This window comes from Bos grunniens, chromosome 11, assembly GCF_055505025.1.
Source record: "Bos grunniens cultivar Pamir isolate PY7600 chromosome 11, Bosgru_T2T1.0, whole genome shotgun sequence".
Taxonomy (NCBI): domain Eukaryota; kingdom Metazoa; phylum Chordata; class Mammalia; order Artiodactyla; family Bovidae; genus Bos; species Bos grunniens.
The window spans coordinates 104541409-104562292 of record NC_141175.1 but is presented as its reverse complement, the minus strand read 5'-3'; the positions used below and the strand labels follow the sequence as shown (position 1 = coordinate 104562292).

General features: G+C 48.5%; 2 protein-coding genes across 4 annotated transcripts in view; both read right to left on the bottom strand.

Annotated features, from left to right (window-relative positions):
- FAM178B (family with sequence similarity 178 member B) overlaps positions 1-9188 on the bottom strand; it is a 115285-nt gene extending 106097 nt beyond the window's left edge. For all 3 annotated transcript variants that reach the window (XM_086328132.1, XM_086328133.1, XM_086328134.1), the window contains exon 1: positions 9136-9188. In XM_086328132.1, the coding sequence (XP_086184258.1) occupies positions 9136-9171 (36 nt within the window). In that variant the 5' untranslated portion in view covers positions 9172-9188. The remainder of the gene's footprint in view (positions 1-9135) is intronic.
- Positions 9189-18110: 8922 nt separating this feature from the next.
- Positions 18111-20194, bottom strand: COX5B (cytochrome c oxidase subunit 5B). The gene is made up of 4 exons (XM_086328153.1): positions 20069-20194; positions 19475-19548; positions 19200-19299; positions 18111-18309 (listed from the first exon to the last, which is right to left on the bottom strand). Exons 1-4 carry the CDS (start codon positions 20169-20171, stop codon positions 18197-18199), a joined length of 390 nt encoding a protein of 129 aa, XP_086184279.1. The 5' UTR covers positions 20172-20194; the 3' UTR covers positions 18111-18196.
- Positions 20195-20884: the final 690 nt, after the last annotated feature.

Here is a 20884-nt window from a genome sequence, read left to right as displayed (position 1 = left end):
AAAATGACAGTTTACAAAAAAAGCTCAAATACTCAACGAGGGTTCAAACTCAACAATAATAGAAGAAACCCAAATCAATATGACTATGAAGTATTATTCAATAATAAGAAAACAATCAAAAACTTAAAAATTTATAATAACGAATGCTGGCATGGCTATGAAGACGTGCATGACTGTTAGCACTGTCTAACTGGTGTATACTTTCTAGAGAGTAATCGAACAATACAAAAATCACTGCGAGATGTCCAAATCAGGGAGTCAGGAACCCCGGAAATCTGTCCCTCCACAAATGCAATAATTAAGCTGGAAAAACCCGTCAGGACCAACACTTATGGAACTCTGAAACTAATAAAAAACTAACAACAATGAGGGGAGTGTTTAAAGAAGAAGGATCTGCTAGATGTCAGTAAGCCTGTGATCTGCCTTTTGATCTGACCTTCCCAACACCCCAGCTCCCAGCTCAGGGGCAGCGGTGGGGGTGGCATTAGTGGTGTGGCTTGCTGGTGCCAGCAAGGCAAAACAAACTTTGTTCTTCAAGAACTGTGGTTGTGTGTGTTGATCTGTTTTGCAGCTCCCAGAAGAATCAACTCACGGTCTTGCTTTTGTTTTACACCCACTCCCGTACTGGAACTTTCTTAGGGCTGGAGTGTCCTGGGTGGCATCTATTGAAATCATTTAAAGATAAATCTACCAGTCAGAGCCACCTGGGGCAAGGAATTGACAGGTGGCACAAGCAGCCAGAGAGACCGAGTGGCCCAAAAAGGAAGGGGCTGAGGAAGCAGATGATGGAGGAAAAAAATAAGTTTTAAAAAGTTCCCATGGGACTTCCTGGGTGGTCCAGTGGTTAAGATGTCTCACTGCCAATGCAGGGGGCATGGGTTCAATCTCCCGTGTTGGAACTAAGATCTCACATGCCAGTGTGGTATGGCCAAAAAAAACAAATTAATAACTAAACTATAAGTTAACAAAAAAAAAAAAAAAGAGAGAAAATGAGAAAATTCTGGACTGAAAAATATTCCAAATTTCTAAAATAAATAAATAGTTCCCAATAGTGTCTAGAAAGCCACATGCACGCCCAGGACTAAGGCATGCCGGTGAAAGACCCGACAAACCCGTAAGCTTTCTCCTCTGTTCACTGTTGTTATTGTTGTTTGGTCAACAACAACACAACAGTTGCGTCTGACTCTTTTGCAGCCCATGCGACTGTAGCCCACCAGGCTCCTCTAACCGTGGGATTTTCTAGGCAAGAATACTGGAGTGGGTTGCCATTTCCTTCCGGAGATCTTCCCGACCCAGGGGTCGAACCTGTGTCTCCTACATTGGCAGGCAGATTCTTTACCACTGAGACTACTCATTAGGCTCCACATAATTAGGGAGTGAAGGTTAAGGCAGAGTTGCCAAAGGCGTGGCTAAGTGTTGAAGGGAGACTCCAACTCAGAACCAATCTGCAGACCCTAGAAGAGTTTCGTCATTGTTTGGGCTCTAGGCATTTCAGGAAATCTATAAAATTGCCAGCTGGCCATAAAGCTAAAGAACAGTAACTTTGGGGACTGCATACAACAAAATAATTGTCTTTTGGGCTTCCCTGGTGGCTCAGATGGTAAAGAACCTGCCTGCAACGCAGGAGACCTGGGTTCAATCCCTGGATTGGGAAGATCCCCTAGAGAAGGGAAAGGCTACCCACTCCAGTATTCGTGCCTGGAGAATTCCATGGACTGTATAGTCTATGGGGTCGCAAAGAATCGGACATGACTGGGCAACTTTCACTTACAAAAATAGTTTTGAAAAGTCATTACATGAACACATGAACACCACCACTCACAGCCAGTGGCAACAGTGAACTCTCATTTCCAGAGTTACTACGTTATAACAAGAAAACTGCCCCAAACCAAGCAAATGCTTTGCTGCTCACAAGTCCATGGAGATGATAAGATAAAACATAAAAAGAATCAGAAACCGCTGATACAAAGAGACCAATTCCACGTAAAAAGCTGTGTGCTGAGGGGATGGGGGGTGAGGGGGTGGGAGGGGGAGGCTATGTTCTCTCTTTCAAATCGGTTTCTTTTCTGAGCACAAGTGCTTTCTGTGTCTTCCTAACAATGCGGAGCTCACTAAGTTTAGGAGACACAGCACAGCCTTTGTTCCAGTCCAGAGTCGCTGGCTTTTGCCATTCCACTTTCATGATTATGACAAGCAGCTCACTCTGGTCCCTGAGAGCTCAGCAGTTGAGGGCTCTGGATGGGAGGATGATGGGGTTGCCAAGGGGTGGGCCATCCTGATGAGTGAGGAAGCTGCACTTTCATCCCCACACTGAGGCGGGGTGGGGTAGGGTTGGGGTCCGTGCTCTTCCTGCATCACTTGAGTGCACAGTATCTCCATACTCCAGTGCCAAGCCCAGAAGGAAGCTCAGAAAACTAGGCGGACTTCCCTGGTGGTCCTGTGGTTGAGAATCTCCCTTGCAATGCAGGGGATGTGGGTTCGATTCCTGGTCGGGGAGCTAAGATTCCCACATGCCTCGGGGCAACTAAGCCCACATGTTGCAACTAGAGAGCCCACACATCACAGCTAGAGAATGAGCGCCACAACTGCTGAGCCCGCGTGCAACAAGGGAAGCCACGCACCACAAAAAAGACGTAGCACAGCCAAAAGAAAAAAAACTAGGTTGTTGATGCTATCGTACATTTATGTGTCAGCTTGGGTGGTCTTAACGAAATACCATAGGCTGGGGGGTTGCTTCAACCACAGATTTATTTCTCACGGCTCTGGAGGCTGGAAGTGGCAGATCCAGGTGGTGGCAAGGCAGGGTGCATTCTGAGGGCTTTTCTTGTGCTTTGTGGCGGGACTGCCATCTCTCTTGCCCTCTCTCTTATGGACTCATGGGACAGGAAGTGAGACGGGGCAGGGAGAGGGAGACAAAGTGAACCTAAGAGTGGGCGCTGGTCTCTTCTTTTGCTAAGGTCACTAATTGCAGCATGGGGTCCCACCCTCATGACCTAATCTAACCTTAATTTCCTCCCAAAGGCCGCATTTCCAAATAATATCACATTGGGGGTAAAGGCTTCAATGCAAGCATTTGGCGGGAGATGGACACAGTTCAGTCCATCGTGATATGCAATATATCAAACATTACTATGCTAGGTACAAATCAAATGCATCAATTTGAATGGACAATACACATGCAGAAAAGGGAACCACAGTGAGAATACAGCTCGATGAACTTCCACCAAGTAAACACACCCAGGTAACCATGTTGTCGTAGCTGTTGTTTAGTTGCTAAGTCATGTCTGACTCTTTCGAGACCCCGTGGACTACAGCCCACCAGGCTCCTTTGTCCATGGGATTTCCCAGGCAAGAATACCAGAGAATTCCTTCTCCAGGGGATCTTACCGACCCAGGGATCAAACCTATGTCTCCTGCATTGGCAGGCAGATTCTTTACCAGTGAGCCACCAGATAAGCCCAGGTAACCGTGACGCAAGTCCAAAAAATAGCATATACCAGCACCCCAGAGTCCTCCTCACACTCGCTCCCAGTCAGGACTCCATCCTCTGCTCGAAAGGTAGGCCTAACCCCGCAGATGTGTCTGCCCGTTTTCCGAGTAATGTGTAATGAGTCACACAGTGTGCATTCTTCTGTGTCCGGCTTCTTTTGCTCAGGGCCGTGTTTTCAGGGCTCTGCAGGGTTTCATTGTGTGAATACAGGCTCAACTCTTCTACTCCAGAGGGACACATTCGTTGTTTTCAGGTTTTGACTACTATGAATAATGCTTCCATGAACACTGTTACACTTGCATTCTGGACACACACAGCCACATACCCACACACCCAGCCACACGCATTTCTGTGGACAATGCACCTAGGTGTCAAATTGATGGGTCACAGGAATAGTTATGTTCATTTGCGGTAGAAAAGGTCAAAGGATTACAAAGAGGTAGAACGGGTGGGACCTCCCTGACGGTTCAGTGGTTAAGAATCCGCCTGCCAATGCAGGGAACACATTTGATCCCTAGTCTGGGAAGATTCCGCATGCCTCAGGGCAACTAAGCCCGTGCACTGCAACCACTGAAGCCCACGTGCCTGAAGCCCTTGCTCTGCAACGGGAGGAGCCACCGTAAGGGGACGCCTGTGCACCGCAACTCAAGTAGCCCCTGCTCGTGGCAACTGAAGAAAGCCCGAGCGCAGCAGCGAAGACCCAGCACAGCCAAAAATTAAATAAATAAGACAAAGAATTCCACATGACCCGCATCCAAATCTCTCCAATGTTAATATTTCACTACGTTTGCTTTATCACTACCTCCAACGTGTGTGTGCATGTGTGTGCACATGTATGATCTTGACTGTTGAAGAGTACTGGCTACTTTGTAGATTCTCTACATTTGGGTTTATGTGACGCTTTGTCATGACTGGATTCAGGTTATATGTTTGGGGCAGGAACATACAGATGCAGTGGTATGTCCTTTGCAGAGCCTCATATCAGAAGGCACAGATGTCAATTTGTTCCATTAATAATGTTGCTATTAATAACTTTCATCTCCTGGCGAAGCTGATATCTCCACCAGCATATCACTATTTTCTTTTTGCTGTAATTAATCAACATCTTATGAGAAGATCCTTTGAGACTATGTAAACACCCTCCTTCTGATCATACTTTCATTTCCTAGTTTCAGCATCAATTGATGATTCTCACCTCAATTTTTACAGTAATGGTTGAAAACCCGTGTTTGTTTTTAATGACTTCAAATTTTGCAAAGATCTTAAAGTAATAATCACTGTGTGTGCATGTGTGCTCAGGCCCTTCAGTCGTGTCTGACTCTTTCTGACCCTATGGACTATAGCCTACCAGGATCCTCTGTCCATGGGATTCTCCAGGCAAAAATACTGGAGTGGGTTGCCATGCCCTCCTCCAGGGGATCTCCCCAACTCAGGGATCGAACCCAAGTCTCCTGTGTCTCCTGTATTGCAGGCAGATTCTTTTACCATTTACCACAGTAATAACCAGTACTTCTCACAAATCAAATGGGAACTGGAAGATCATTAGACAGTTCAGTCTTTCAGTCATGTCCAGCTCTTTGTGACCCCATGGACTGTAGCACGCCAGGCCTCCCTGTCCATCACCAACTCCAGGAGGTTACTCAAACTCATGTCCATACAGTCGGTGATGCTATCCAACCATCTCATCCTCTGTCGTCCCCTTCTCCTCCTGCCTTCAATCTTTCCCAGTATCAGGGTCTTTTCCAAAGAGTCAGTTCTTCCATCATCAGACGTTTACCATTAAAACATCCTGAGAGTCCCCTTCAAAGATTAAAAATAAACAAACAAAAAACGGCAAGCTGGTGGTGGCACTGGAGATGGCTGCTTCTCAGGCAAAGTATAACCCTCCCTTGAAGGCCTGAAAGGCAGCCAAAGAAGACAAGATCACTTCTCCTCAAAGTCTCCACTTCTGTACAAACCACCTGCAGGCAATCCTGGTGCAAGCTGAGAAAAGACGTTTGGCATGCTCAAAGCATCTCATTCTAGAAGAAGCACACAAGGTCACCCAGGGCAGGGGTGCGGGCAGGATCAAGGCTGGCAGATCTGGAGGGCTCTAGGGTCAGCTCATGTCTTCTCTGAAGACAAAGAAGAAGATGAACTTTGGCCCATGTTTCCAGGACAGTCTCACTCCTGTCTGTAGTTCTCCCCAGGCTGGGACCTGCTCATCTGCTCAAACACCAAACCCAACACAGACAACCTGCTGCACCAGCTGGAACCCTGCTCTCCTGCGGCTTAACTAGCCAGGCTCTCTGGGGGCAAAGTCACCGAGCGAACTGACATAGAAGCAGGTTCTGAAATTTATAAGTGGACTTTCATTGTGTTGTTTAGTCTCTAAGTCTTATCCGACACTTTTTGCGACCCCACGGACTGTAGCCCACAAGGCCCCTCTGTCCACATGGTTCTCCAGGCAAGAATACAGGAGTGGGTTCCCATTTCCTTCCCCAGGGGATCTTGCTGACCCAGGGATCCAAACTGAATCTTCTGTATTGGCAGGCAGGGTTTGTTTTTTTTTTTCTTTTACTGCTGCGTCACCAGGGAAGCCTGTAAGTGGACTAAGAAGTCCCAAAAACTCATTCTGAAAGCTGAGGATTAGAAATAAGAAAGATGAGGGCTGGAGAGAAAGACAGCCTCCAGGTTAGCTCACAAACTCAGCAACCCACAAGGCAGCTGCATGGAGGACTGAGGACCGTGAACGGAGTCTTGACCCAGAACATGATTCCTATGGGATGCAGACTGACCTGGGCACTGGACAACAACTTGCCCCAGAGTGTCCAGTACAGTTCCACTCAGCAAACCCAATTTAGCATGTCTGATGCATCAAGCCTTGTGTTGAGCCCTTGGACACCAAGGAAGGGGAAGAGAAGGTCTCTGCCCTTGAACTTGCAGCAGTGGGAGGTGTCTGCCAAGAGACAGACCCAGGGTCACCAAGACTCCAGCAGATGGAGCCTGGGCCCCACTGCCCCAACAGGTGTATTCAGATTGGCTGGCTGTGAGCAGGCTCGTGGGCTAGGGCCACCTGCCCAGTGGGCAGCCTAAGCCTGGTTGCCGCAAGACACCTGTCACTCAAAGCTACCGCACTGTCAGTGGCTGTACAGCAGTCCAACTTTCCCTATAAAGGAGACACAGCCGCCGGCTGTTTCTTTCCTCTCCAACCCACAAAGGAATACATTTTCATGCTTGTACCTGTTGCTCCTGGCTTTTACCAACCCCTTCCCTCCAGTTCCTTAAAAACATTAGCATCTTCAATGAAGAAATGAGCCATGCTGCTGCTAAGTCACTTCAGTCGTGTCTGACTCTGTGCGACCCCATAGATGGCAGCCCACTAGGCTCCCCCGTCCCTGGGATTCTCCAGGCAAGAACACTGGAGTGGGTTGACATTTCCTTCTCCAGTGCATGAAAGTGAAAAGTGAAAGTGAAGTCGCTCAGTCGTGTCTGACTCTTAGCGACCCCATGCACTGAAGCCTACCAGGCTCCTCCATCCATGGGATTTTCCAGGCAAGAGTACTGGAGTGGGCTGCCATTGCCTTCTCCAGAAATGAGCCATGGTACAGTCTAATAAGGGATCATCTTTTCTGCCTGAATCACCAACTCTGAAAACTGCAACTCATCGGAGCTAAGATAATACTGATTTTAAAAGCACTGTGGGGACTTCCCTGGTGGTCTGGTGGTTGAGACAAACCAGGGGGCACTGGTTTGATCCCTGCTCTCCCTGGTCAGAGAACTAAGATCTCACGTGTTGCTTCATGTGCCAAAAAAACAGAAAAGCCCCGTGACTTTCTGTTCAACAAAAAAACATAAAAAGCTGCTAAGTGAACGACGGCACAAAGGAAGTCACCATCCATCATGGGGCCCAGCTCAACGCCGAGCTGTGAAATGGAAACAAAGACGCATTCCAGAATGGATGAAAATGATAATTATGGTTAGTAACAGGCTCCAAGCACTGCGCACGAGGTGTCGAGACAGGACGCAGCGCGAACAAAAGCGATGATGTCAGGGCCCTGCGCCAAACAGGGAGACACACTTAACTGTCTCAACTTTACTTCTGCCGTTGTCTCCCTCCCAAGCCCCCACCACCCAACATCCAGGGCCTGTTCCTCCTTGTTCTCACACATATTCTTTCCAGGTTAAGAAAACCATCTTAGGGACTTCCCTGGTAGTCCAGTAGCTAAGACTCCAGGTTCTCAAGGCAGGGGGCTTGGTTCAATCCCTGGTAAGGTGACAAGCTCCCACGGGCCACAACTAAAGACGTGCATGCCGCCACTAAGACCTGACACGGCCGAATACACCATCTCAGAGCATGGGCCTCTGGTCCAGCCATGCTCCTTCCTTCCCAGTCCAGCCCAGGAACCGGGTTCCATCTTCCAAACACACCCCACTGCAGGGCTGGTGCTTCCCCAAGTCCCTCAAACCCCAGCCCAAAGCTGTTAATGCTTGGCCTCTGTTCCCAGCCTCTCCCACTCTTCAGCATGCTCTCATGTGTGATTTCAGCACATCACCTCACTTTTTTTGTTCATTTACTTTCCAGGTTACAAGAAAAATAAAACAATCTGTCTTAAAACGTGACTACCAGGCCAAATAATTACAGGTACCAAAGTGTTTTGAGCCTTTGGTATATAAAGAGATCCAAGATTAACTCAGAATATAAGTGTACTTCTTATGAAGATCACTTCTTCAAGATGCCATATTCCTAACACCGTGCTTTGTATCTGTCCTTTTAAACAAATATTTAATAGCTCAGGAATGTTAGTCAGGGCAGAGGCTGCCATCAGCAAGGACTCAGCTCACAATGTGAAAGATGAAGCGAGATGAGTTTTATCCACAAAGAAAAGCCAAAGAGTCTCCAGCATCATAAACCACACATCCATCAAACAGGGAACAGGCTGGGAAGAGAAAGCCTTTCTGGAAAGAAAAACAGCAGTGACCCTTTGTGCCCTGGGGAACATGAAAAACAAGCAAACAACAACAAACCATCAAATCAAAACATAAACTGATTCCAAATCAGTCTGAAGAAATTTCACCCCAACAAAGCAAACCGCGGCTTGGCGACTGCGCCACCGACAGGGCCTGCCCATCTTGGTCAAGGCAGTCCCAGAACAGATCAGAGTCAAACGCAAACACGTAAACACACCCGTAGAACCAAGGAATCCATTAAAATACAATACAGAAGGAGAGCTGACCAACGCTGGGCTTGGGACCTACCGCAGTTGGGCGGGGGCGGGGGTGGGGGGGGGCGAGTGGGCGGCGGGGGAGGGGGCGGGGGGGGGCGGGGGAGGAGTGGGGGGCGAGTGGAGGGAGTCGGGGGAGGGGGGTACTGTTGCTGCCATGCAGCTTGAGGATCCTTAGCCTCAGTTTCCTCACCTGTACAATGGAGCTGACCAGCCTACCCCCTGAGTCACAGGACCAAAGGCCCCACCGGGCGCCCACACCATGGAGGCCTGACAGGGCGGGACTCAGGAGGGCCCGGTTGGTGGCAGGGGACCCGGCCAGCTATTGGGGAAAGGGAGTGGGTAGAGGCCTCTAGGGTGGTGGGAGTGGAGGACGGGGGACCGGCGGGCCGGGTGGGGACAGGCGCAGGTCTCCAGGGCCTCCCCGCGCCCAACGCTGACCTGGACACAGCAACAGAACCTCGGTACACGCTGCATCCGCTATGGCTGCTCTCACTCCCCCCTCACCCCGCCGCGCAACACGCATGCGCAGCCGCACCACGTGCGCGCCACATGCCCGCCCTCTAGGGTGCGCGCCTGCCCCGGTGGCTCATCGCAACAGTCTGCTTCGCTCCCACTGCTCCTACTCAGACCCCACCCCCTCAGGAAAATCCCGGCGGAAGTCGCCAAATCCTGGGCATGATGGCTTCCGTTTTTCCGTTGAGAACACCGAGGCCCAGGGGAAGAGGGCCACTTGCCAAAGGCACACAAACAGAAGGAGGTGGCTTCAACATTTCATTCCAGAACAGACCTGCCCTTCCCACCTCTTTGGTCCTTTTTGAACTGTGAGACCCTACAGGCCTGTTGTGTTGAGAACACTCCGCTCGTAACCACCAACCACATTATGGTTCCTCACACGTATCTGAGTGTGTATGAATACTCACGTGCACTTTGGAGGATGCTGGCCCTCAGATTCACACTCAACAATGGATTGAGCCCCAACCCAGTGCCTGGCACGGAGCTGGGCCATTAACACATTATTCCTCTTTATCCGGAGAAGGCAGTGGCACCCCACTCCAGTACTCTTGCCCGGAAAATCCTCTGCCAATTCTGTCATCAGTTAAAACCCCCATCCTGCTCTTCTGGGGGACTGATTTTTAGTTAAGTGAAAGTGAAGTCGCTCAGTCGTGTCCGACTCTTTGCGACCCCATGAACTGTAGCCTACGAGGCTCCTCTGTCCATGGGATTTTCCAGGCAATAGTACTGGAGTGGATTGCCATTTCCTTCTCCAGGGATCTTCCCGACCCAGGGATTGAACCCAGGTCTCCCGCATTGTAGACAGCCGCTTTACCGTCTGAGCCACCAGGGAAGTCCGATTTTTTTTTTTTTTAATTAGGCATCACAAATAACTTATTAAAATGATCCCCTGGCATGGTTTTTAAGACAGGATGGTGGCAGAGCTGCTGCTGGAACTCTGGGGAAGCCCATACTCTGCGGGAGCCCCTATTCTGGGACAAGTGATGGGTGGAGAGGCAGCAGCCCTCCTGTGCTGAGAGGCCCTCCCAGCAACATTGCTTCTTGATTTTCTTTGATCAATACCTCTAGGGGTTTGGGCCCTTTAATTCACCTTACTTCCAGTTGTCAAAAGGGATAATGGGGAGGTTCAAAGGATCCTATCTGAACTTCTTACTGTTCTTTTGAGAATTTCTGCTGTTTTAAATGTTTTAAACATACATAGGTTAGACCCATTTCAATGAACATCATTTCTAAGTTTAAGATAGACAGGCAAAATTGAAAACAACTTACACAGTAATAATGCTTTTCAGTATATAAAATAATGCTTTTCAGTATATATCCGACTCTGTGCGACCCCATAGATGGCAGCCCACCAGGCTCCACCATCCCTGGGATTCTCCAGGCAAGAACACTGGAGTGGGTTGCCATTTCCTTCTCCAACTAGCTGATTTCAAAATTATTAGAGAAAAGATTAAAAATCAAAACCACAAAGAGGAGAAAGACCCAAATGTGGCCAAGGGGACTAATGTGATTATGTGAATGACTATTAAATCTGTCTTTGAGCTTCTTGGAAGCAAGAAGCAAAGTGTGGGGAGATGAAGGGTTACATGCTTCTCTATATAATACAGAGTCTCTGTGGTCAAAGGAAATAAATTTTTTCTCTTTATTTTCCATTCCAGGAGTAATTTCTCATGTGGGGTTTTATACAAGGACATTGCATAACAAAATGAATAAAGTTTTCAAAAACCAGGTGCAGCAGAAGACAGATAAATAATTGTCCTGTGTAATGTGTTTGTCCATTCAGCAATCATTCAATAAACACTGAGCACCTACCATGCCTTGGCTGCTGAGATGCAAAACACATGCAAAAAGATAATTATCCTGCAGTGTAATCAACTGTAATGGAGGTATCTTTGATGCTTTGGGAGTACCCAAGTGGGATGATACCCTGCAAATATGCAAAGACATGAAGGTTAATGTTGCATCTGAGTACTGAATTGTCACCTCTCAGCAGGGCAGGACAGGACTCAAAGGTGACAGCCAGCTTGACAGGAACCTGGAGGGCCAGCAGGATTCGATTCAGTACCGAAGGAACAGAGGCCAAACAGAGATGGCAGGAGCTGGGAACAGGGTAGTTACAGGAGTACACACGGGAGTCGGTGGGTAGGCTCCAGCAGGGGCCATCCTGGGGCTACTGCTGAGGAAGAGCCACAGCCTGATGGGGGAGGGGGCAGAGGGAGAGACGCGAGGGGAACTCCAGTGAGTCAGCCCAGAGGACAGATCCCACTACCTGGATGAATGGACTCAAAACGAGTTCAGTTGGCAACCAGGTGAATTTTAAGGATCCACAGAGTGTCCAGGGGGTGAAATCTAATACAAAGTTATTCCTGTAGGTGAACAGTAGAATATCAAAACAAAAACTGGTGAGGGTGGCGCTGTGCAAGAATCTGCTGATGGACCCAGAGCATTTGGGAACTAAGATACTCCCCACTGGGACAGAACTGAGATCGGAGGATGAGGACCGAATAAAGGGTGTATACTATGGGCTATCCTTGGTATGTCACTTTTCCACTTTTTTTTTATTCTTTAGACCTGTATGTGTTTGTTATTGGCTGTATGGCACATAGGATCCTAGCTCCCGGACAAGGGACTGAACTGGAATCCCCTGCATTAGAAGCATGGAGTCCTAGCCACTGGGCAGCCAGGGACTTCCCTTTCGACCTGTATTTAGAAGATGATTTGGGCTCAGGCTCTCTGATGTCATTCTGGGAGGAGAAAATTTTTTGAAGCTTCTTCACTGAATCTTCTGCTTACTCTGAGGGTTAGTCATTCAGTCGTGTCTGACTCTTTGTGACTCCATGGACTTTAGCCTCCCAGGCTCCTCTGTCTGTGGGATTCCAGGCAAGAATACTGGAGTGGGTTGCCATTCCCTTCTCCAGGGGATCTTCCTGACCCAGGGATTGAACCCAGGTCTCCAGCATTGCAGGAAGATTCTTTACTGTATAAGCCGCCAGGGAAGCCCTACTCTGAGCTGAACAAATGTCCAGTTCAGATGAGTTCTCCCAATTACCCTGAGGATTCATGAACTTATTTGTTGACTGTATTCACATACAGGTGTGCCTATGTATGATGAAGTATTCCCATTGATTTACAGAAACAGAGTAATTGTCTTTCATGGTGACAACTGGAATTTGTTGAATACTTACTACATGCTGGAATCTGGCACTTGGACAAAGAGAGGAATAAGTTGGATGTGGTCCAGGGGGCTAACCCTGGAGGAGTTCGTACTCCTGGGATGAACTCCTGGGTTCAGTTTAATTTTCTTTAAAGTGGGCCTAGCACAGGGACTTCCCTGGCAGTCAGGTAGTTAAGACTTCGCCTTCCAGTGCAAGGGGTACAGGTTTGATCCCTGGTCTTGGAGCTAAGATGGCACATGCCTCACAGCCAAAAAACCAAAACATAAAACAGAAGCAATATTGTAACAAATTCAATGAAGACTTTAAAAATGGTCCACATCAAAACAGAAATCTTAAAAAAATGGACACAGCACCTACCTCTGGAGCTGTTTTCCGGACAAAGTGCTCAGAACCATGCCTAACACAGTGTAAGTGCTGGCATTAAAAAAAAAAGTCTATTCAGAACCACCCTATGACCCAGAAATTCCACTCCTGGGCATATATCAGAAAAAAGCACACTAATTCAAAAAGATACACCCCAGTGTTCATAACAGCATAATTATTTACAATTGCCAAAATATGGAAGCAGCCTAAGTGTCCGTCAACAAATGAATGTGAAGTTGGAGGTAGATGCCCACTCCTCCCAGGGTGAGCAGTGGGAGTTCATTCCCTGTGGACAGAAACTCCAAAATATCAACAGGACAATCCAGAGAGGAGGCTGAGCCCTGCCTAGATAAGAAAGAAGAGATCACATATTTGTCTAAGTCAAGAACTTCCTGACTAGAAAGCTTCTTGGAGGTCAAAGGGAAGTGATGCCAAACAACGCACAGGCCCCTTTGCTGGACTCTGTCTTGGCTGAGAGTTGCATGCACACACGTGAAAGGATCCTGTGCTGTGCTTAGCTGCTCAGTCGTGTCCTACTCTTTGTGACCCCATGGACTGTTGCCAGCTCCTAGAGGATCCTGAGATATACCAAATACAGACTCAGAACCAGGCAAATCAAAATGATTGGCCCAAGGAAACCTGGAAGAAATGCCCCATAAAAGCTATTTAAACTGCTTCAAGAGAGCGACTCTCTGAGGCTGGCCCTGTATCTATCCATGTGTACTGTACTCTTTTTCCTCCTAGTAAACACTGTTTGTTTCACTACTTTCCATCTTTGTGGGAATTCTTTTCTGCAAAGCTGAAGGGCCGGGGCCTTGTCACTGACTACTGGTCTAGTAGCTAGTGGTCAGGATTAGATCCCAAACTAGTGGCTAGGATTTGGTGCTCTCACTGTCATGGCCCCACCTCAATCTCTGGCCAGGAACTGAACCTCACTTCAAGGCCCTGCAGGCTGAGGCCACCCGAGATCATATTGATTAAGAAAATGAGGTCCATTGTAATAGCTATAAATACCCACAATGGAATATGACTCAGCCATAAAAAAAGAATGAAAATTTGCCATTTAAAGCAACAAGGATGGACTTGGAGGGCATTATGCTAAGTGAAATAAGTCAGAAAGAGAAAGACAAATACTGTATGATACCACTTATATGTTGGAATCTAAAAAATACAACAAACTAGTGAATATAACAAAAAAGAAGCAGACACAGATATACAGAACAAACTAGTGTTTGTTTGCGGGGAGAGGGAGGGGCAAGATGGGGGAGGAGATTATACATAGTAACAGATAAGGATATATTATACAACACAGGGAATATAGTCAGTATTTTATAATAACTGTAAATGGTTATAACATGTAACATATACATGTTATATATATATAACATATATAACATATAACCATTTACATGTAAATAACATGTAAATGGTGCATGTACACTAAATAGTTTCAATCATGTCCGATTCTTTATGACCCTATGGTCTGTAGCCCACCAGGCTCCTCTGTCCATGGGATTCTTCTGGAGTGGGTTGCCATGCCCTCCTCCAGAGGATCTTCCCGACCAGGGATCAAACCAGCATCTCTATATGTCTCCTGCATTGGCAGGCGGGTTCTTTACCACTGGCGCCACCCAGGAAGCCCAAGTAAATGCAATATAACCTTTAAATATTGTGAATCACTATATTGTATACATCTATAGGAGAAGGCAATGGCACCCCACTCCAGTACTCTTGCCTGGAGAATCCCAGGGATGGAGGAGCCTGGAGGGCTGCAGTCCATGGTGTCGTTGAGGGTCAGACACAACTGAGCGACTTCACTTTCACTTTTCATTTTCATGCATTGGAGAAGGAAATGGCAACCCAGTCCAGTGTTCTTGCCTGGAGAATCCCAGGGACAGGGGAGCCTGGTGGGCTGCCAACTATGGGGTCGCACAGAGTCGGACATGACTGAAGTGACTTAGCAGCAGCAGCAGTATAGTTTGTGTAATATTCTACAGCAACTATATTTCAATAAAATTTTCATCATTAATCAGTATTTTAAATCAGTATTCATAGTTGTTTATATTTACCTAAAGGAACTCTTGGAAGGATACACAGGAAACCAACACAAGCAGTTGCCTCTGGGTACGTGTTGGGGGAGGGGGGAGTGGAATGTGGCTTCTGCCTTGAATCCATCTCAAGAAAGTAGAAGAGAGGGGGTTGTTCTTCACTTGGGCCAAGTTCACACAAGCTTGAAGGAATGGGGTCATAAAGGACTTAATCTGCATTTCTATCACCAGAAAGAGCAGCTCTGACTGGACCACAGAGGCCCTGACCTCTTACAGAAGCAGAGGTAGCGCTAGTTTTTAATTATCACAGGAGTGGTGGAGACGGTTGCTGTTGAGGGCTCGCCCCATCCTGCACCAGAGACAGCTCAGAGCCCTGGAGGGGGCCTGAAGGCCACGCGACAAAGTGGCTGAGCCTCTGGTAGGCTGTGGGGGCCAGGGCCCTTCTGGAGGAAAAGCCAGGTCTGACAAACGTTTTTGTGTAGATGCTGCAAACCCAAAATGGGTCGCCTCGAACCACTGTCAGCATGAAACCTGGGTGGGACTGCCGCTCAGAGGGATCTGAGGAGGCTTCTTATTTAGTGTGTGTGTATGTGTCTGTGTGTGTAAGAGACAAAAGCAGGAAGCATAGGACAGCTCGCACGGGAGAAAAGTGAATTACTGCCCTTCCTTTTCCCAGGACCCTTCTCTCACCCACTGATTCCCCTGCCGCTCCATGGAGCTCTGTTTATTCTTTCAGGGAGGAACCTGACCCCAGCAGGGAAGTCCTAGTATTCCTCTCTTCCTCTCCACCCATCTCTTCCTTTCCTCTCCTTCCCCCTCCATCTCCCACCCTCCTGCTGGGCCTGCCCACAGGATCTGCCAGTGTGTAGAAGGTGCTCAGGGTTTAGGGAGCCCCAGAGTCGGACATGACTGAAGCGGCTTAGCAGCAGCAGCAGCAACAGCATGGGATGGTGAGGACCAGGGCGGGCCTCGGTGGGATGTTCTGACCAGCTGGGCTGGGTGGTACTGGCACCTGTGAGGCTGTAGCAGCAGGGGGCGCTGTGCCCTGACCAGAACCAGGCAGAAGGGGTGGGGTGGAGGAGCTTTCTTGCCCAATCTCTCCCTTTCCATCCTCCTCCCTGCCCCGCTGCAACCAGAGGGTAAGAGAGTCCCTTGATGCAAGCCATGAAGGTCAGTTCCCCAGGCAGAGAGAGGGGTGGAGGGTGGATCTGGAGGATAACGTAGAGAGCGACCAGCCTGCTTCTCCGGCTGGGACAGCCCGGTCAGATGGTTCCACCAGTCACTGACATCCTCAGTTCCTTTCTCCCTTGCCCAACATTAAACTTGCCCAACCATTTGCCTTCTATTTTCCTGCTTCCAAGGTGGCTGGAGAATGTCATACACTTGGACAGGCTTGTGGCAGTTGCCCTTGGCTGAGCCGCTGGTGTTGGAAGCTTGGCAGTTCTCTCGCTCATTGCCCTGAAGCCCCAGCCCTGCCTACTTGTATTTCACTAAGCCTCCCTTCCCTCCTCTTTGACCCTCCCTTCTCCCCTTCCCTCTGGTCTTGGAGAAACTGGGTCTCTCTCCAGGGCTCTTCCTCCCCTCTGCATTGGGCACCCTCGGCTGGCCCTCAAGGATGCTCAGACAGTCTTTTTCTCACACGGTGCCTCTGTGCACTCAATCTGTCTGCTCAGGCAAGCTGCCTCTTCCCCTTGTCTGCATCATCAGCAACCACTTGCACGTGTTCTCACCCAACCGGCCTTCCGACTGCACTGTGCCGAAACTGTCACCCTGTAGGCCTCCTATATGCCAAGCCCCAGCCTCTCTTTACAATCTTGTTTTGATAAGACACCTTCTTGTTGTTAACCCTTCTCCTTGCCTCCCCAAATTAAGCTTCCTCGACCTTGCCTTTCAGCCTCTTGGCTTTTCTCCCTCTGCTGGAGGTTGGATCTCAGCTCCATTTCCATCACTCAAGTCCCACTGGAGCCTTCTGCTTCCAGCCAACTCTCCCCAGCTAACCTGTCCATCCCAATATGCACCTCATGATTCTTTAGGGCCTGCAAAATCAAGTTATCCAGACTCACCTTTCTCCTCCAAGTGTCCCCTTCCTCTCCTTGTCTTCTCTGCTAACATACCTTCAGGGACTCCCCTTCTCCCAGATAAATGAAGGCCAAATACCCTTGCAAGTCTTTGGCATTCCAACCACAACTTATTCTTTGCTGTTTTTCCAAAGGCCTCTCTGCTTTTTCCCTTTGGAGATTTTAGGACCAGTCCTGACACCTGCCTCCTGGGGTGGGAAGTTAATCGTTCTCCCCATCATGTATTCTCACAGCACTTTTGACAAATTCTAAGGAGCTGGGTTTGGATCCGGTGTTTTTATTAGCTCTGTGACTGTGGCCAAATAGCTTAACCTCTCTGAACCTCTGTAAGGTGATAATCTGAGTCCAGAAATAACCTTATACGTTAGTGGTCAATATTCAACAGGGCACAAAGACAACGGGAAAAATAGTTTTTCAACAAATAGGAAATGTCCAGAATAGGCAAATTCGTAGACAGAAAGTAGGTTAGTGGTTGTCAGGAGCAGATGGGAAAGAGAAGAGGGGGTGAATGCTAATGGGTACTGGCTTTTGAGAATGTTCTGGAATTAGTGATAATGACTGCAAAACTTTGTGCATTTACTAGAAACCACTGAATTGTACACTTCGAGAATGAATTTTACAGTATATAAATTATATCTGAATTTTTAGAAATTAAGTACACAAAGAAAGAGAAAGGTCCATTTCACAGGGTAGTTGTGACAGTCAACTGATGCCAAGTATGGGAGTGCCTGTGCTGCCTTTAATGCTGAAAGGGTGGCTGTGTATTCACCTTTCTCTCCCACTAGAGCGTCAGCTAGGCTTCTCAGGTGGCTCAGTGGTAAAGAATCTGCCTGCAATGCAGGAGACCCGGGTTCGATCCCTGGGTCAGGAAGATCCCCTGGAGAAGGAAATGGCAACCCATTCCAGTATTCTTGCCTGGAGAATTCCATGGATAGAGGAGCCTGATAGGTTACAGGCCATGGGGTCACAAAGAAGATACAATTTAGCTCCCAAACAACAACCCACCCTCAGAGAACATGATCCCAGTGACAAAGCTAGAAGATGAAGCCAACATTACAAGTCCAGTCAGCCTGACTGTTTTCCCCATACCGACTGTCATCACTGCATTAGGGATCGACAATCTCAGTGTACAAAAGCAAGGGGATAGGAAGCTAATATTAACAGATAGCTATTTCTGACATAAAAATTATCCACACTTCCCCCAAAAACACAGGAAAAAAATAAGACCAGCCAACTATGGGAGGAGAAGCCAATGTAATGGCTAGTCTTTACTGGAAAGAAGAAATTCCACATCATATTCTGAGTGCATTAGTGCAGTGGCTCAGTGGGCCAGCTGGTGTGGCACCAGCTTGTAATGGGTTCCACAGCTGGGGCATCGCTGGGCCTCGCCTTTGTGCAGCCAGAACCAGATGACAGTACTGTTGTCTTCTTCACCTGAAAGAAAAAAGGTAGCTGAAGGCCATGCAGCCTAGAAGAAGGACTTTCACTGTTAACCTACTGCCCTCAGACACCTCTGAGATGCAAATAGTTATGGTTGACACCTTAAGGTCAGTTCAAGCTGATCCCATTTTTCAGATGAAGGAACTGAGGCCAAGTTTACCTCTGAGTAAACTGACCTCTGACCAGTTCCTTATTAGGTCCTCACAGTTTCCTGCCTGTGTAGAACCCCAAAGCCGGGTCCGTTTTGGCATGTACAGCTAGTGCCTGACGTGGTGTCTGGCAAAGAGAAAGTACGGTATTTTCTAGATGAATATTTCTGCACGCCACCTCTCCACTGAGGCAGTATTATTCATGTTCCAGGCCTCTTTACAGTGAGGGTGACCTACTTTGGCAAAAGGGCCTGAGGGTCAAAACCTTTAAAACATTTATCCACGTATCTTTACACATATACACTCGTGGACAACAGATGTGAAAAAACTAGTAGACATCTTCCATACTAAACAGATATTAAATTAAACAAATGGGTGAGACTTCCTGGTGGTCTAGTGGCTAAGACTCCATGCTCCCAATGCAGGGGGCCTGGGTTCCATCCTTGGTCAGGAAACTGGATCCTGTATGCTGCAACTGAAAGATCTCACACGCGGTAACAAAGATCCCGAGGGTCACAACTAAGACCTGGCAGAGCCAAATAAGTAAATGTTAAAAATAAGTAAATACATAAACAGAGACTTCCCAGGTGGTTCAGTGGTTAAGATTCTGTGCTTTCAATGCAGGGGCCGTGGGTTCCATCCCTGGTTGGGGAACTATGATCCCACATTCTAAACAGCCAAAAAATAAATAAGCAAACAAACAAAAGGGTAAGAAAATAGTAGAGAAGCACTTACAGATGCAGCCCACTATCCGCTTGTTGGTGATGGAGGGGACTAAATTAGGGTCCTCCTTGGTACCTGAGGTTGCCTTTGGGGCAAGTATATTGTATGGGTCCTGAAAAAAACAAAATAAAGGGTCTATTATGCCAAATGATTCCTACCCTCTAGGGACTACCAATACTGTTCCCAAAAGCCAGGTTTCCTGGAGGGAAGGCTCCCCAGAGAGAAGGCTGCTCTGATCCCATCCAAGGCAATGAACTCTCCCAGAAGGCATGGAACATTCTTCTCACCTGTCCCTTGCGAGCAGCCAGCATGACCTCCCTCTCTAGCCCAGTCGCCTGCTCTTCATCAGTAGGAACACCACCTAAAGGAAAATAAAATAATGATGTCGGCTGAAATGATAAAGAGGGAAAACGCACATAAGTCAATTTTTGCTTACAGTCTTAGCGGGCCCAGAGGCTCCCACAGTCTACCAATAGCCACTGTCCCTTAAGAACCAGTCACGTTACCCAAAAGTGGAACACGGGGTGATCTTATCTTCCTTCAACCACGGAGGCCGATTTTTCTGCCTTTTTTTTTTTTTTTCTAAAAGCAGGTTAATCAACATCCAACTGGAGACGGGCGCAGGTCTGAAGGGCGGCTTGGCCCCTTCACGCCCCGGTTGCAAACCCTGCCCACCAAGGTCACCCGGCAACTCCGTTTAGGAATTTTTCGCAACCCGGTCACTTTGGTGGTCAGCAGCAGCTGCGGTCGAGAATAACAGGGAGAGGTCCGCAGAGCCTCAGGGCTTTGGGGCCGAGGAGATGAAAGGCCTCCCCCACCCCGGCCTTTGCTGACCTAACACCAACCGCGGGAGGGCAACGGCGCACGTTGCCGGCGAGTACCTCCAGACGCCATAGAGCGCACCACGGAGACTCCATTTGGACCCCGGGCCCTCAGGGCCTGGGACGCCAAAGCTCCAAATCCACGGAGTAACCTTGACGCCATCACGCCCGCTACAAACACCAGCACTTCCGGGAGCAGGCTCCTGAAACAGAAGGGATTTCCGGGGGAGGGCTTTTTTCCCCTTCCGCTTCCTTCCGGCCCAGACTCCGCCTTGTTCACGTGATCTTTCAGGGGCGGGACATCAGGAAAGGCTGCGCCTGTGCACCTCTGCCTCATTGCCCACTCCGTGCAGCCGGCTAGGGGCGGGGCTAGTAACGGTTTCAGTTGTGGGCATCTGGACACCTGCCGTTTGCTAACGCTGAGGTTGGGTGGAACTTGTTTTGCGCCTGTGAGACTCAGTGTCGTCGTCCGAATGGGGCAACCCCACTGTAGTTCATATGCTTTTTGGCTGACAATTGTGCTCGGGCGACGTGGAGGCTGCTGATGGAAGACATGAAGCCAGTGCCCGTCAGGATACTTGCCACACATCAAGTGGTCCCCATTTAGCAGTAGCGTCCCAAAGGCCACAGTATTAATTGTGATGGAGACAAATTGTGAGGCTGGGTCTCCTGGCAGTGTGACAGCCACTGTGAACGTGGGGCCCGACTTATAAGAACTTGGACAGAATCTGCCGGCAGACCTAGCATCATTTTCCTGTAGCTGTGGCTTTGAGGTGGTGAGATCCAGGTCTGAGGCGAGGCTGAGGAAGGGGGAAAAGGTAGGGCCATGTTGTGGGCCCGTCCCAGAACCAACCCTGGAGGAGGGCACGGCAACCC